At 40.9% G+C, this 17,394-nt stretch overlaps 1 protein-coding gene across 11 annotated transcripts in view; it reads right to left on the bottom strand.

Annotated features, from left to right (window-relative positions):
• The window catches only part of MIER3 (MIER family member 3), a 30,861-nt gene extending 21,968 nt beyond the window's left edge, over positions 1-8,893 (bottom strand). For 2 of the 11 annotated variants that reach the window (XM_035291554.3, XM_035291556.3), the window contains exons 1-3: positions 8,772-8,893; positions 7,050-7,074; positions 5,187-5,332 (exon numbers count right to left, since the gene is read on the bottom strand). In XM_035291554.3, the coding sequence (XP_035147445.1) occupies positions 5,187-5,285 (99 nt within the window). In that variant the 5' untranslated portion in view covers positions 5,286-5,332; positions 7,050-7,074; positions 8,772-8,893. Of the gene's footprint in view, positions 1-5,186; positions 5,333-7,013; positions 7,075-7,774; positions 7,891-8,510 lie in introns of those variants that run through there. The other 9 variants (XM_078365489.1, XM_078365490.1, XM_035291549.3 and 6 more) reach the window with 6 other exon arrangements.
• Between the last annotated feature and the right edge of the window lie 8,501 nt (positions 8,894-17,394).

Raw genomic sequence — 17,394 nt, 5'->3', positions numbered from 1 at the left:
ACAGAGTAACACTGGCAGCCCACTTTCAGAGGGCAGCAGGCAAAGAGTCAGCAATCTTCGGTGGAGGCCTGAAGTCAGAAGGCCAGTCCTGTGAAGAGTATTTCAGGCAAAAAAAAAAAAAAACCAACACATGTGTCACCTGTAAGTGGTTCCCCACTAAGCCAAGTGGCCAAAGTCTGGTGAGCAGAATAAAGAATGGCTCAAGAGAATGGAAACAGAGGGAGGGACAGCACAAAGGACCTCAGGACCAGGGAAAGGAACTTTGACTTCACTCCCAGGGCAATGAGGAGCCATCGGAGACTCATAAAAAGGAAGTATCATGGCATTATTTCTTCTTAAAATACTGAACACCTGCAAGCTGAGAAAGGGAGAGAGATACAAAAGAAGCAGGGAGACCACTTAAGAAGCCTTGTGCTAGGTGAGGGTAGTGATATATAAGAGGACAGAAGTGAAGAGAAGAGATATATCTGAGATAGAAGCAAATGGGTCACTGAACGTGGGAGGAAAAGGGAAGGAGGAATCCTCAGTTTTCCATCTGAGCAACTGCCTAGATGGTGGTAATTTCTGCCAAGATAGAGACTACTAAAGAAATAAAAGGTTTTTGAAGGTAAAAACAAAAAGTCTGCAAAGGACACAGTTAAGTTTAAGAGGACTATGAAACATCCAAGTAGAAAAGTCAGGTTGGCCAGGAGCCTGGAGCTCAGAGAACCAGGCTGGGCTAAAGATATAAATCTGGCATTCATTAGCATCTAGATGATATTTAAAGCCACAGAAGTTGATGAGCTCACCCACGGAGAGGGGAGAAAGAAAAGAGGAGGGGATCTATGCTTATCAGAAGAACTTTCAGATATATTACACTATGGGCAATGGGTATGCCCGTAAATTCTTAAACATGACTTGTATTTTGGAAACGATGTTCTAAGGGAAGTACAATGAGAGCGTGAACTAAGGGGGGGGATTATTTAAGTGAAATTTAAGGAAAGATCCATTTCTTGATTTACTTGATAGAAGGAATGAAAGCAACATAAGTCTAAATGGATTGCCAGATTTCTGGCCTGAGAAGTCAGGTAACTATAGCACTACTATGATAGAGAAACACAAGATAAACTTGAGGGTGGAATGATAATAGTGAGTTTAAGGTGAAAGTTGAAGCACTGGGTCTGAGTGAGATCACCCAGAAAAGGCACACAGAGTGAGAAGACAATAACCAAAACCCTGGAGAATGTTAATTAAAATGTGGGAAAGGAAAGAAAAGCTCTTAAGACAGAGGGAGAAGCCAGACAATAGAACCAGGAAAAAGTAGGATTACATAAATTAAGGCAGAAACATGTATGGAGAATCAGGAATGATCACATGGGTCCAATTCCAAAAAGAAATGAAGTAAAAGAAGACAAGAAATCTTTGTTATCTGGAAATCAGGAATTACTGGTGACCTTGGCCAGGCGCAGTGGCTCCTGCCTATAATCCCAGCACTTTGAGAGGCCAAGGCAGGAAAATCACTTGAGCTAAGGAGCTAGAGACCAGCCTGGTCATAGCAAGACCCCTTCTGCATAAAATTTTTTTAAAAATTAGCCAGGGTGGTGGTATGCACCTGTAATTGCTGGGCTTTGGGAGGCTGAGGCAGGAAAACTGCTTAAGCCCAGGAAATCAAGGCTGCAGTGAGCTATGATCATGCCACTGTACTCTAGCTTGGGTGACAGAGCTAGATCATCTCTAAAAATGTAATTATTGGTGGCCCTATAGCATGGCGGAAGATGCCAAGCTAAGGACTAAATGGGAAGGAAGAAAGTACATATATGAGTTGAGACTTGGCTACAAAAAGAGTGACTGAGGGCAATACAAGATCAAAAGAGAATTTCTTCCAAATGTGGGATCTGCATGAGTAGGATTTTTATCTGGAAATTTAAAATTAAATTTTTAAAAAGGCAGAAGAATAAATTGAGGGCAGGAGGGATAGAATCTTCAGGTTAGCCTGGGATATTGCGGATACTTCAGGACAGAGGGAAAAAATATAAAAGTTTGTATGTGTGAGAAGGACAGGAGGTTCCCAGCATTCACTCATGAAAACCCCCACTTTTCTATAACGACACAGGCATGACCATCTGTTGAGGGAGAATGATCATCTTCGTAGAAACCTCATCAATAAGATCAAGAGATGACACTGGTAGCCAGTGCGCTGATGCTAAAACACCAATCATCTGTACCAAAACTTTTAAAGCAAAATTGGAAAAGGTGAATCTAGTCTCTGAAGCACTTCACAAATGAACTCTCTATGAGAGCCTACTAATAAAGCACTTAAGACCTTTAAAGCATAAAAACAAGTTTTTCAAAATTGAATTAGTAAGTCTCAAAGTCTTTAAGGATCTGTGGTAGCTAAATCAGCTTAGAAGTGTGATCCAGCACCTTATCCCACGTATAAGAATTTTTCTCTTCCTTTTCTTGGGTATTTTGTTGAACCTATTTACATTTTAAGGGTTACAGTTGAGTCTAGTCACACTTAAAAATGAACTTTTCTTTAAGTCAAAGGATTTATATCAGGAAGAATACCAGATTTAGGGCAGAAGACATACTAATGATTGCTAACCATTATCTTGGACAAATCACCTAATCCCTCTCACCTCAATTTCCTCATATACCATCATTTCCTTGATCCTATGATGCACTCCCTCACATATCAGAATCAGACATATCCTGATACTAAAGCACAAACTTCATATAGAAATGTTCCTCCCCCCACCGCCTATACTGTTCAGAAATCAACAGTACATCCTACAATCAACAAGGCCTCTGAGCCTAGATAAATAATGCCAATATTCATCTGACACAACTGATAGCACTGCTGGATGGATCCAATGAAACTAAGTGAGATGCATTGCTATGTTAATAACTAATGCCTGATACCTTAAAGCACAAGCTGCAAAACAATATACATATATTTGTTTAAATGTCTGGTGATCATTTTTTTTTCCAGACGGGGTCTCAGTCTGTCACATACTCTGGAATACAGTGGCACAATAATAGCTTACTGCAACCAAGAACTCCTCGGATGATCAAGTGATCTCCCACCTCAGCCTCCCAAGTAGCAGGGGCTACAGGCATGCACCACCACGCCCAGCTAATTTTTAAATTTTTCTGGTAGAAACGGGGTCTCACTATGTGGTCCAGGCTGGTTTCAGACTCCTGAGCTCAAGCAATCATCCCACTTTAGCCTCCCGAAGTGTTGAGATTATAGATGTGAGCCACAGCCCCCAGCCTAAATGCTTTTCTTTTTAAACAAAAAAGGAAGTACCTATATTAAAGTCTAAATGATAGTGATTTTTTACTTTCTCATTTGTGCTTTTCTGAATTTTTGAAATTTTCCCACAGTCAACATCAAGGGGTAATTATATATTAGTAAAAGCAGAAATAAGAACTTTTTAAAAAGTTCTACTGCCTGGGCATGGTGGCTCATGCTATAATCCTAGCAGTTTGGGAGGCTGAGGTGAGTGGATCACCTAAGGTCGGGAGTTTGAGATCAGTCTGGCCAACATGGCAAAACCCTGTCTCTACTACAAATACAAAAAGTAGCTGGGCAGGGTGGCAGATGCCTGTAATCCTAGCTACTCAGGAGGCTGAAGCAGGAGAATCACTTGAACCCGGGAGACTGCAGTATGCCAAGATTGCACCACTGCACTCCAGCCTGAGCAATGGAGTGAGTCTCCGTCTCAAAAAAAAAAAAAAAAAAGTTCTACCTATATATCTAGGACTATTAAAAGCTCTCAGAAGGCAGTAATATGAATATGAATATATTAAAATATATAAAGATATTACATAAACCCTATTTTAGTATGTTTAGTAACTAAAATCTAGCCACATATTCTATACTCAAAGAGCTACTATAAGAAAACTGCTTTTGCACTTACCTTATTTTCCATAAGATATACTAAAGCATTTGTAAACACCAAAATATGGGCCATATTTACAGTCAATACACAAGTGAGTTTATTTACTATGGGCATAAAAATGTATAATTCTTGAAAATAAACATTAACATCAATCCCCTAAGACTTAACATGCACCAATACCTAAATCACTATTTCACTAATAAAAGATTAAGAGAATACACTATTTTAAGTTATACAGAAATAATCAAAACGTAATTTAAAATTTCTTCTAAAAACTTGACCTTTACTCTTTATATCTGTGTCTCTACCGTTTTATTCATTTTCACGTTTCATTAAACATCAATAAAGAGAACAGAGACCACATGTACACAGCTGTACTTTACTACAGATAAGAACCACAGATCAGAGCAAGTGGGCAGGTTAAGTCACTCTTCTGTTTCCCATGTATTACGTGAAGAAAGAAATGAAATAATACTCCACTCCTGCCTCACAAAGCTACTAAGTAGAGGAGTTGATATATATAAGAATGTGCTTGCCCTTTTCAAGAAAAAGAGTTATAAGAAACTCAGAGGCTAAGTATCATTTTTGAAAGCATTTGTTATTCTGGGCTGATTAGAAATTTTCAAATATGGTTAAGAACACATAAATCCTACAGTTTTTCAAAGTAGTCCCTATAGAGACCTCTCTACATACAGTCCTGGTATAAATGCATGTTTAAAATACAGTTCATTTGAATTTATATTGACTTGGGGCTTAAAAAATTGTAAACTACACTCACTCTTGCCAACCTTTAAAAAGACGACTTTTAAACGGCTAGGGGATAGGATGTTACCAATTTAAATTTGAAAATATAGTAAACTTTTTTCAATCTTCTTAAAATATTCCACTAGAGTATAAGTTATTTGAAGGAAAAGACTTCTCTCTGTATCTGCTACAGTACTTAGCTAAATTCAAGTTTGACCCTTAGCAGAATAGTATGATATAATGTAAAGAGGGCTAGACTAGGATTCAGAACTAAGTTTAGGGCCTAGAGTTTTCTGTATCTCAATTTTCTCATCTGTAAAATGCCTACAGGTACCTACTTCACTGTTCTGATACAAGCTTAAAAATTAGGTTAACAGATACAAAATAATTTTGAAAAGTTAAATGAAAATGTACTTATTAGGCTATGCCCCCCCAAACAAAATTTTTTTTCAAGAAGATTATGATCCTATTTTTAGTTCAGGTAGATTATTTTAAAAACTACAATAGAATTTCAAATCTTTAAAAGTTTGTACTAAGATATTAAAGTAAATCTTATACCTTTTCTAAGTCTTCAATTTCAGAACTGAAGTTTTTACCCTCATCCATCATTTCCTCTTCTTCAAGAGTTCTTTCATCATCATAGTCATGGACCAACATCTCAGCAGTGGGGTCAAAATCATGATCCTCAGAAGACAAAGACCCAACTGGAATAAAACAAACTGAATCACTTTATACATTTACAAGACTATTAACAAAAGAAAACAAAAATTTGTGTTCTTCTGCCAGTCCCTTTTAATGTTTATATGAGGTGGTTACTAAATGAATTTGCTATATACTTTATAGATTATATATTGACCCTATGATTCCGAAAATGTATCCAAATCAGCAAAATAACAAGGCAAAGTTATTCACAAATACTTCTATAACAAGAAAACATCTGATGATAACAGCAAAGTGATTTAAGCAGCATGGTCTTAAAGTAACATTCTAATAGAAAAAGAGTCAAACTTGCTTATCAGTTTATTTAACACATCTGTATAAAAGCAACAGCAAAAAGTCAGAAGAATTAAATTTCGGGGAATGGAAGATTTCACAAGAATCCACTATCACCATTGCACTTCAGCTTGACCCCGTCTCAAAAAAAAAAAAAAAAAAAAAAAACCTGGCTGATTAAAAACAGGTTATACAGTCTTTTGTCTTTTTATTTAGATTGCAACTTCTTAAAAGAAGTCAGTGATGCCAAAAGGAAAAATTCCATTATCAACCAGCTGTTTGGCATCATATAAATATTCTTTTCCTAAAATCATTTATAACAAAAAAAGTTCATCTCAAAATTAACAAAAATTTTAAGTGTAAAGATGTAAATAGCTATTTTAAAAATAGCTGCAGATTTCTTCTACTTAGTGTTATAATACCTTAAATGACAGTCAAGTGAGACTCTGAAGGTCAAGTAGATACAAAAAGTAAAACTGTAAGTAAACAGGCTGTTCACTCTATGGAAACAAGATGTAATGGAATATCTGGGAGCTCACGTTGTACTCCGCCACTAACTAAAGTTATTTAAAAGTCTCCTCAACTGTAAAATAATGGAGTTGCACTAGTCCACAGGTGCTTTTCCTGCAGACCATGAGAGGGAAGAGAGCAAAGAGGTGAACTAGAAAGGAGATGAGAAACAGAAACAAAGATATCCTTCCACGATGAGCACATGAGGAAAGGTCTTACCGTGGACCTGCTTCAGGCATTCTACAAACCCTAGATTGTGTGTAACTAGGCATATGTACAGAGTTCTGGGGCACATCCCTTGCTTTCATCAGATTCTGACAGGAGTTTCTGACCTCAAGAAAGTTAAGAAACACTACTAGATGACCTAAGATTGTCTCAGCTCAGAAGTAGAAATCACCACTTTTCTGTGACAAACCTGCAAGTTCTGTCTTTTCTTTTTATTAAGGCAGCTTTACCTCTCAACTTCCAATTTTAACACAATTCATGGACATTTAATTATGAAAAAGAAACAAAGAGGAGACAAGGAGTTATGGTTAATAATCAAGGTAGTCCCGTCCTGACAAATTAAAGACGCAATCTCTGGAAAAAAATGAAATTAAAATCTAACTGGTGTCAAGTCAATTTGGGATTGTTTCAGGCTCGGAGGAAAAAAAGATATTTAAGAATTAAAGCCATATAACTTAAAAGAACACTTGTCTTAGCAGCTTTGTAAGTTACTTTTTCTACATGCAAAAGAAAACAACAAAGAACCCAGTATAACTGTTCCTTCCCCAAACTTTACTAAACGCACATTGAAACTTAAAAATCATTCCAGAAAGACCTGCAGGATACACTTCTGTGGGGAATCCTTTAGCAACGGATCTTTGAGCCTACATTACCCACCGGGAATCACCGAAGAGGTAAAGAAATCGGACAAACCTGGGCTCGAACTTCCAAAAGAAGCCTAGGAGAGAGAGAAGAAAACGCGAGGTTAGATCGCGCAGCCAGGGAAAGAGGCAGCGCCGGCAACAGGGCGCAGGAGGCGGAGTCGAGCGCTCCTCCGCAGCTGCCAAAAGTGCAAGACGCAGCTTCGCTCCAATCGCTCCTGGCCCCTTTCGGGCCCCCTCTTGGCTGCCTCGCCTTCCTCCCGAGTCCCCAGTGTACAAACTCACAGACCCAGGACGAAACCCGGAGTCTGAGAGGCAACTCCAAGCCGCTTCTTGGAGCTCAGCAAGTTACAGAGCGGAGAAACAATACCCAGAGCAGTCGGTTCGAACCATCAGTCTCCCATCCCTGCCATCTCCGGAGTCCCCCAAATCCCACTCGGCTCTCTGAGGCCCCAAACAACTCGAAACGTAACACCCTCTCCTGGAAGGAACTCGCCTTCTAAGCACCTGGCCCGCCCCTGGGGCCCAGGAGCCCCAACTCCGAGGCCAATCTCTTGCCCTGGAGTGTAGGCCGGCTCGAATCGGACACTCGCCCCCAAACCAAACCGCGAGCCCCCCAGCCTCTCTCCCGAGTCCAGAGATGCAGCTCCTCTCAGTTCCAGGAATGCTGACTCCTTCCAGAGTGTTCGGTCCCTCCCTGGACCGCCAGCGCGCCCCTCGCCCCAGCGAGCTCCAGCCCAGGGGCTCCTGCCACACCGCCCCCTCCCCCCAGCTCACCAGTCCCGGGGGACATGGCCGGGGCAGCTTCACTAGCCCAGCCTTCTTCCTCCAGCCCAGAGAAAACTGGGGCTATAGAGCCGCTCCTGTGAAGAGGGCATCGAGGGTCTCGGTCTGCCCTTTCACCCCAGTGGCTCCCGCACCTCCCGGGTGGCGGGGCGGGGAGTCCTGCTCTTCTGCGAAGCCCGGCGGCCGCGCATCCCGCTCTTCTCCGCGCCCCCAGCAAAGTGAAGCGTGCGGCTCCTTCGCGCCGCAGCCGGGGCCCGGTGGGCCGGGGACACAGCGCACGACTCCGGCAGGGCAGTGGCGCAGCCCGCGCCCCTCTTTGCGATCCGGCCGCAGAGGGGGGGCTCGGCCGGTTTCCACCCACCCGGGCCCCGGGAGGAGGCGCGGAGGCGCCGGCGGCCGGCGTCAGGGGCCGGGGGCACGGCACTGCCCCGTTCCTGGGGTAGGCTCGCTGCCGCCGGCCGCCACCGCCGTCCGGCTCCGCCGCCCGGCCCGGCCGGGGCCGAAGCTGCCGCGGCCTAGTCCCGGAGGGAGACCGCTCCCGCGCCCGCTCCCGCCCCCCGGCCGGCCCCGCCGCGGCCCGTCGCCACCCCGCGACCCCCGCGTCGCCACGCCGGCCCTCATGGGGCCGCGAAAAGAGCCTGGGATCCCCCAGGCTGGCTCGGAGGCCGCGGGGAGCCGCCGGCCGCCCGCTCCAGCCCGGCCGCTCCTGCCCGGTTTCCCTGCTCACCTCCGCCATATTGGTACCTTTAGGGCGAACGAGCAGCGCCGAGCCCAGTCCCCGGATGGGGCGCCTGAGCCAATCGCAGTCGCCGCCGCCGCCGCCGCCGCCGCGGTCCGCCCGGCACCCTCCCGGCGGCGGAGGCGGCACGGCCCCTTATAGGGCAGGGCGGCCCGCGACGCCCCCGGCCCGCTCGCACGCCCACCCCGCCCGGCGCCCCTAGCCACCCCCGCGCCCGCCGCAGCCGGCCCGGCCCGCATCCGCGCGCACCGTCCTTCTCCTCTTGGCTGGAGTAAAGTTCCTGCCGTATTGGAGGCAAGTGGGGGAAGGACGGACGGACGCACGGGCGCGGGACAGACCCGCGTCCAGCCAGTCGAGGCCCGAGAGCCAGCGGGCGCGCCTGGGGACGGACTCGCAGACGCCGCGGCGCGGGAGGGCGGGCGGGAGACATGGACTGGTAGGCGATGTGCAGGGAACTCGACAGACTCAACTTCCCTAAGAGGAGGAGGCGATCGATGAAATACACGGGGATGGGAGAAAGCCCTGGGAAATGGGAGAAGAGGGTGGTGGATGGCAGGGTCCGTCCAGAATGAGAGGACAACTCAGGCACTTTGCCGTTTCCACGAGGAGACCTGCAGGAACGGGAGATGGAAACCGGTGTACACTGGCTCACGGAGTGGACAATAGAAGTAGACATTGGCCAAACAGGGTATTGACAGCACAGAAGATTGATAGGGCAGAGAAATGATGCTGAACATACTTGCACAGTTCAAGAAGATGCTCAAAAATATAAACTGTGCACTTATGAACAAAATTAGACCAGTTCTAGGAATTGTTCATCACCAACGCGTCTTAGGGGATGACCCAGAGATACTTTATGATACATCTGTTAAAGGACAGGAAGAGCATATCAAAGGGCCTAAACTGAGTCTCAAAAATTCTACCCCCCACTTCCCTCACGCCTCCAAAAAGGCCAACCGTTTGGGTAGGATCATAAAAGGAAACTAGACCCCTGTGCAAGTGGATGGATAAAAGACGGAGCCTAAAGCTGAACAGGAATACCTGCTTCTGCATGTGCCTTATGACCATTTGCTCTTCATTGAGGGAGATTACTCACCGGAAGGTCCACATCCACACTGAACGACTTTGAGCCAAGTACACGAAAATATATACTAACGACTGATTGGGGAGTTAGATCCTGCAAGAAGTTAAAGTAAGGTATGGATTTGCCCTGGCAAATTTGAAGGACACATTGTCCTGAAGTCAGAGGCCAATCCTATCTAAGGAAAAGAAAATTGGCTGTAGGGTCCATGAATAAGTGAGATGCAAACACAATCAGGAATTATGGCAGGACCCTATCGGAATTTGGAGAGAGTGATCTCAGACACCAGAGCTCTTCTCCCAGTTTTTGCCTGAAACATGATAAAGACAAGTTTTTAGAAGCTAAAACTTTCCATACACCATACTTTTAATTCAAACATGAAAGGTCTTGATTTTAACCTGGGGTCCCTCCAGTTCCCTCATTGCTGGAGTGCAGGATGAGGCTGGAGACTGGAGGTAGGGAGAGGGTTATTTTCAAATTTTTTGCCAAGGCATCTCAAAATCAAGCTTATGCCACAGGTAAAAGTTATTTGCTTATGGAAATTTTAGGGAAAAATCACTCCAACTATTTCAAAACTTCATAAAGACATGGAAAATTACACTTTCTCTGCTGTGGAAGCTATCTTTTGACCTTTTGTCCAGTCAAATAACTCAAAAACAGCTGAGCTTTGAAACCAGACCTTGGCACACATGGTATGTACTGTCCTCAATGAGGCATTCAGAGTTTTCAAAGTGAAAAAAATGGCTTGAAATTAAGCACAAGTGATTAACTTTAGAAATGAGGCAGTGAGTACGCCCTGTGGACAGAACCATGAAACACTGCCCTGAGCTGCTGGACCACAGTCTGAGCCACGTAAAGAAAGTGTCTCAAACAACCTGCCTTGTACATTACACTGGGAAAAACATTTTCTTCCCAGCAAACTTGGCTAATCCAAACTATAAATGTAGTCTTAGATTATATGTTTTTCCATAACTGAAATATACACAGATTTATTCACTTGCATGAATCTAGTAGCATTTCTGCAGACTCTATTCAATTGTAAAGATTTTGTATAGGCATTTGTACTTTTGATGCTTATGTGCTCCCCATTATAGTACAAAGTGTCGGGAGTCTGAGTCCATGGTATTAAATAAGGATTAAGACAAAGATAAATGAAGCTAAATTAATTAGCAGTTAAAGGAAGCAGAGCTACTTTCCCACTCCTGATCACTAGAGAAAATTTATCACCCAGTCTTACATAACACATTCTTTTATGATAAAGTGTGTAAAGTCTGCTAGATGAAGGTCTCATTCTTTCTGATTGACAAGACTTTCAGGAGTCAGTACAGATTAAAAAATCCTTTTGTCCCAAGGAATTGAAATTGAAATACTATTACTTTTTACTTTTATTATCCTGTCACTATGCAATAGAGGGCATTATATAGAAAGTGCTAGATGCTGGGCACTGTGGGACAGCCATAAAAATGTCCTGGTCCCCCAAAAGCTTACAATCTAAGTAATTTCTATAGGTGGTAAATGGATAGATGAGCAAGGAAAACTAAAAACAGAAACCATAGTAGTCTCCTAAGGAGAACCAAAATGTCATAGATCCTCCAACCATCTTTAGAAAGGAAATAAGAGAGGTTAATCTATAAGCACATAATTTGAGAGGCTTCCAGTAAATCATACAATAAAATAAGAAAGTATAAATATGAAAAAAGTGAGGACCAATGAAACTAACTAGACTAGAAGGTTAACACCAAAGAAAAAGTAAGAACATGATATACTGGTTATGAGGTGTAACAAAATACCATAGTTAAACCATAAATGTAGAGCTTTCTGGAAGCCAAAGCAAAAAAGGAAAATGTAGTCAGTTGCTTGCTTCTCATTGGGGAAGCATACAAATGTAGGAGAAATACACAAATTCTTAGAGGGAAACAAACTTTTTCAGAACACTTTAAAAGAAATATCTACCTATATAGATACAGTAATGTGAGGGAAACAACCTCCACCAGGTCCCCAAATGCAATAGCAGCTTTAACAGCATTGTTTATTTTAGTACCTGTCTATAAAAGTTGAGGGCACAATATGAATGTGTGACCTACTGAAAATAATTAATGGGGCCACATTAACTAGTAATGCAACATAGATGTTTAGGCTTCTGCAGATTCCATCTAACCCATGGGAAAATAATAAACTATCCAGAGTTTAATGTCTCAATCTCAAATGCCCATAGTCAGGCAGGCATAATGAATGAGTGAGGCAGGCTAATGTAGAAAAAAGCAGGGGTAATAGCAAATTTGGAGACATAAGTCTTACTTAAACAGGGCAGCCACTAGTTAGTTTCAGCTGACTGGCTCAATGTTTCCAGTTTCAATTTTCCAAGAACAGCTGGAAAACTGGATTTTTATGTGAAATCTCCTGGTTTTAGAATTTTATCAACCGATTTTTTAAAAATTTAAATGCAGTTTAGATCAAATAAATCGTGTTAAGTAAATCATGGTTAACCTGGGAGCTTTCAGTTTGCAAACTCTGACCTGGAACATCATCTTAGTATTACTTCTCAGCATAGTATAAGACTGTAATGCCAGCAGTTAGACCCAGCATCAGGCCAAACTGCTTGCATTTTTCTAAATGTATCCATTTCTCCATGTGATATTCAATTAAATATTTTTTGTTGGAATGAATGGCCACTCTCTGAGAAAGCTAATTGATCATAATAAGTTTTGCATAAATAAAGATTAACAAAAGAAAGATGATCTGCATGGTAACTTTAAAAAAGAAGAGTTCTCACAGTTCAAAAGAGACCTCAGTTCATTTCTAAGAAGGGAACTTGGTCCATAGACATGAATATTTATCCAGCCCATGCGTCAGGGCCATTCTTACAACGAGATGGATGCCTCAGGCTGACATACCTGTACAAGCATACCCAATTAGAACTTCCAGTTCAATGGCTTTAAATTTCAGGAACATCCTCAAAAGAATTTGTAATAACTCTATCCTTGCTCATGTATTCTAATTGACTTCTAATTTTTGTCGTTATAAATTTAAGTAGCTGCAGAGGATATACTTATCTTTTGAAATAATGTCCATCTAAAAATAAAGGCATTATATAACACTTAAAATGTATGCAGTAGAATCTAAATACCGTAACAATTTGATATTTCATTATTCTTTTTTTAAAAAATACAGGTTTCTTTAATGATATGAAATTTTACATGATTTCTATTTCTCCTTGAACTTGTATTCCCATTCTACTTTCTCCAAAAAAATGTAATATACTTTATGCTTAGAGGTCTTTTGTTGATACCCTACAACCTTTATCTGCAACAAAAATATCCTTGTAAATTGATAGTAAAGAGAAATAATTTTCCTCCAGATTGAGTTATCAGTACAATTACTACTAATTTACATTTGATCAAAACAATATACATGCATTACAAGTTTTGAGTAAAGTTTTTCAAACAAAAATTGTATTGCAAATCAATCTATTGAAAAGGTGAATAGGATTTTTTAAAAAATTAATTCATGTACCCATGGATGAATATTACTTAATGCTAGAATGAGAGTTTAACATCAATTTTATTGTTAGTCTTTATTTTTATAGAAGTAAGATTTGAGAAACCAATTCATACACCAGTAGGTAGGAATGGAAAGGTTTTATTACTAAACCATCACTTAAGTTGTTGATCTCCATATTAATACATCATGTTGTGATCTTCTATCAAACATTATTTTTAATGATCTATACACTGATGTTTTAAATGTGTTCCTTTGTTGAAAGCTAAGAGTTAAAAGCTACCTGACTCACAAAAGGATTTTTTACAAAGCTCTTATGGTTCATCACTATAATTCACTTCAATTTTGATTAAGATTACCAAAAAAGCCTTTGCCAGGACTTATCAAATGACTGTTAATTGTACTGTTTCACATAGAGACAACTGTTTAACTCAACAGGCTCAGAAAGGGGAAGGAAATGGGAGTAGTCTTAATTTTAAGACTCTCTTACCAATACAGTTTTGTTAAATAAAATGTTTATATCTTATCACTCATTTTAAATACATTTTCATCAAAACCTTGGACTGGAGACCTAAATCTTTCACTTGTGGAAAATGTCTCCCACATAACCCAATGAGCAAATCCTGTCCACTTTGTCAAACCAAACTGCCAAATCTGACTTGAAAAGTCTGATTTCATTTTTCAGTTCTAAGAAGCATATTAATTCTTATTTTGAAGCATGTTTGAAACCATTGAGAAATTACAAAACATATATTATAAGATAGATTACTAAAAGCATGCAATTCAAGATTAAAAGGATGTAAGATCTAATGGAATTAATTTTTTTATTTTATGTTATAAAAAGAGTAATCAATACACAGTTCATCACTTAGCTTATTATAATACGATGTAACATGTAGCTACAAGTAATGTTATGTATATTGCAAAGAATATAAGACCACAATATTACTTTGGTAAACAACTGTTATGGACTGAATATTTATGTTCTCCCCAAATTCATATGTAGAAGCCCTAACTCACAGTGTGGCTATATTTGGAGATGGGACCTCTGAGGAAGTCATTACGATCTCCATGCTACTTTCTTGGACTTTGCTACTCTCATTATCTTCAAACTTTGGCCACTTTCTTGGTCCCTGCTTCTTGGGTTGTGTTTGTTTTCTGGCTTTCAGCCCTCTCCCAAGTGGTACCTGGTGCTTTTAGGGCTGGAGTGTGCAAGCCTCCAGCACCTTGAACTTGCCCTTCCCAGATGTTCACTGACCTTGCCCGCTGCTTCTGGAGTAGTCCAAATAACACTTGCCATCAACTCTGAAGTTTGGACAGGCTTTCCAGGATGCCAGGGGCCAGAGAAGAGCAGGAAAAGGGTGGGACCCTGATACAATAGGATTAGTGTCCTTATAAGAAAAGGACACCACAGAGCTCACTCTCCCATAGGTGCGCTCACTCTCGCTCGCTTGCGCTCTCTCTCTCTCTCTCTCTCTCTCTCTGTCTCTCTCTCTCTCTCTCTCTCTCTCTCTCTCTCTCTCTCTCTCTGTCTCTCTCTCTCTCTCTCTGCATACGTGCTTCAAGGAAAATCTGTGTGAGGACATAGTGAGAAGGCAACCATCTGCAAGTCAGGAAAAGAACCCTCACCAGAAACTGACTCTCCCAGACCTTGTTCATGGACTTCTCGTCTCTGGAACTGTGAGAAAATAAATGTCTGTTGTTTAAGCCACTCAGTCTGTGGTATTTTCTTACAGAAGCCCATGCAGACTAAGACAACATGTGTACATTTCGCACTTGCTTGTGAATCTAGTATTGCTGAACATCTGATATTTGCTTTGGGAATAAAAGAGAATTATGAGTAAAAATTCAGAAATACTTCATTAATTTTATTTATATTCAAACTTTTCTTATATACATGTATTTGATTATAGTAAAAGGAATATGCTGCTGCTAAAGATAATCAGTCCAGGAGTTGGCCTATCATTTTATTTTTTATAAGAAGTGGAGAAATAGGCTGGGCACGGTGGCTCACGCCTGTAATCCCAGCACTTTGGGAGGCCGAGGCGGGCGGATCACGAGGTCAAGAAATCGAGACCATCCTGGTCAACATGGTGAAACCCCGTCTCTACTAAAAATACAAAAAATTAGCTGGGCATGGTGGCGCGTGCCTGTAATCCCAGCTACTCAGGAGGTTGAGGCAGGAGAATTGCCTGAACCCAGGAGGCAGAGGTTGCTGTGAGCCGAGATCACGCCGTTGCACTCCAGCCTGGGTAACAAGAGTGAAGCTCTGTCTCAAAAAAATAAATAAATAAGTGGAAAAATATTAATTTTATGAGATGAAGTCATATAAGGATATTTATTTGTGGCTTCTATCCAGTGTTCATGGAATTGTCTCTGAAAACATTTCAAAACTATGGCCTACGAATGAGTGTGAAGACTAGTTGAAAATACTTGCTTAAATTTTAATAGTGTTTAGTATTTCTTACCAATGCTGGGTTCTTTACTTTGTTCTTTCCAAACCCTCCTTCGAGAGCAATGCATTATTTGACGAAGGCCAAGAGTAAGTCATTAAATGAAAAATGGTATCCTTTTCACTAGCTTCATAACGCAATATATTATATCTGATGTTGGAACATCCCAACAAGAACCAAAATACCCCATTCCTCACACCATGCTTAACCTTTGACTAAAATATATGTAAGACAGGAAGATTTGACATGTATTAAATATGGGCCTAAAACCTTACTGTATTTCCTTGATTTCAATATGTATTTCAAAAGAGCTTCTGTAAGGATTTCTTCTTATATCTCATTAACACTAATGGTGAAAAAAAAAAAAGATTTACTTCTCTAAAATGAACCAAAAACCTTGAGCCAAACAACCATAACAACTGATAATTCCGTCATAATTCTGTGTTGTACTGTTAGAATGGAAGCTAGAGAGAATTTGAGAGTTTAGCACAAAGAAACTGAGGGCAACCAATGCAGGTTACTAGGTTTGAGTTGGGATATAAAGGGCAAGGATGAACAGAGAGTTCTCTCAGTGAAAGATTATTAGCACCTCTAAGGCAACTATTAGCAGAGCTAGACATTTTATGGCTGTTTAAATTATCTCGAAGAAAGAATGCAAAACTTAGGGGATGCCAGTGCCTCTGTTCTCCATTCCGTTTAGAGAATATGCTCCAGGTTTAGCTGGAGATGGGAGACGTGAATCTTCTGTACCCTTGTTTGGCTTCTCCTAGTGTGAACATCTTGCTGTGTTGAGTGTAACTCTGGTGTTTAAAGATATACATTTTTTTTTTTTTTGGTACAGCATGGTCTGTAAATACAAGCCAACTTCATCATCTGGTGTTCAACTAAAGAAACATCCAATACTGAAGGAAAATTGGCTGTATTGGACTTTTTGGGAGGCTGTACATTAACTTTCAATGTGGCACTTTCCTAAGGCACTTTTTAAAGTTTCATTTTAAAAAGTTATTGTTATGAACTATTTCAGGAATAGCAAAAAGTATGCGATTTGAGCCATTTTTTCTTCATTGTTCTTCATTTAATTTGCACAAACTAAATGTAAATACAATGTAATTCCATGTTATAAGCATTTATTGAATTTTAATAAGTATTTAATTTATCTATTAAATGCGTATTATTTCCTATCTCCAAACTACCTTGCAAGGTGGATGTTATTCTCTCCATTTTACAGATAAGGAAACTAAGGCTCAGAGAAATTAAAACTTACCCAGTTTAAAAATGATAGGGCTGAATTTGGCCCAAGTCTGCTTACATTTAAAGCCCGGACTCTTCTTCAAAGCAATGAGCAAAACAGGAACTATTATAAAACAAAAAGATAACATTTAAGTGAAACCTTGATTATGAATGAAACTAAGCAATCTCATTTGTGGTGACAATGTGCTGAAGATTCTAACTTTTGGAATAAACGGTGAAACTGGATTTCAAAAATGTGTATCAGATCAACTTTAACAATAATACATTTAGGAAAATAATCGGAGTTATACAGTGCTTGAAAGATGGTAAGTGGAGAGAGCTACCTCAGTCCTTTCTTGCATACGCCTGACCCATCACAGTGCTTGGCCAATGTTTGTTGAATGAATGCATCAGTATCTAGTTCAACAGCAGTCACTTTCTTGGAGAGAAATAACCCAAGGTACAGAGGATACAGACAGGCAGTGCTTCCTGATGCATCCTTAGGTAGGGTATTCTGCAGGAGCAGTCATCCACTTTTGGAATTATTTCTCTCCTTGGCCTTTTGTAGGTTTAGGCTTACCCATGTGACACAAGTAACAGGAAGCCTAGC

The sequence above is a fragment of the Callithrix jacchus genome, chromosome 2, assembly GCF_049354715.1.
Source record: "Callithrix jacchus isolate 240 chromosome 2, calJac240_pri, whole genome shotgun sequence".
NCBI lineage: Eukaryota > Metazoa > Chordata > Mammalia > Primates > Cebidae > Callithrix > Callithrix jacchus.
Note: the sequence above shows the minus strand (reverse complement) of the source record. Positions and strands in the feature narration are given on the sequence as shown.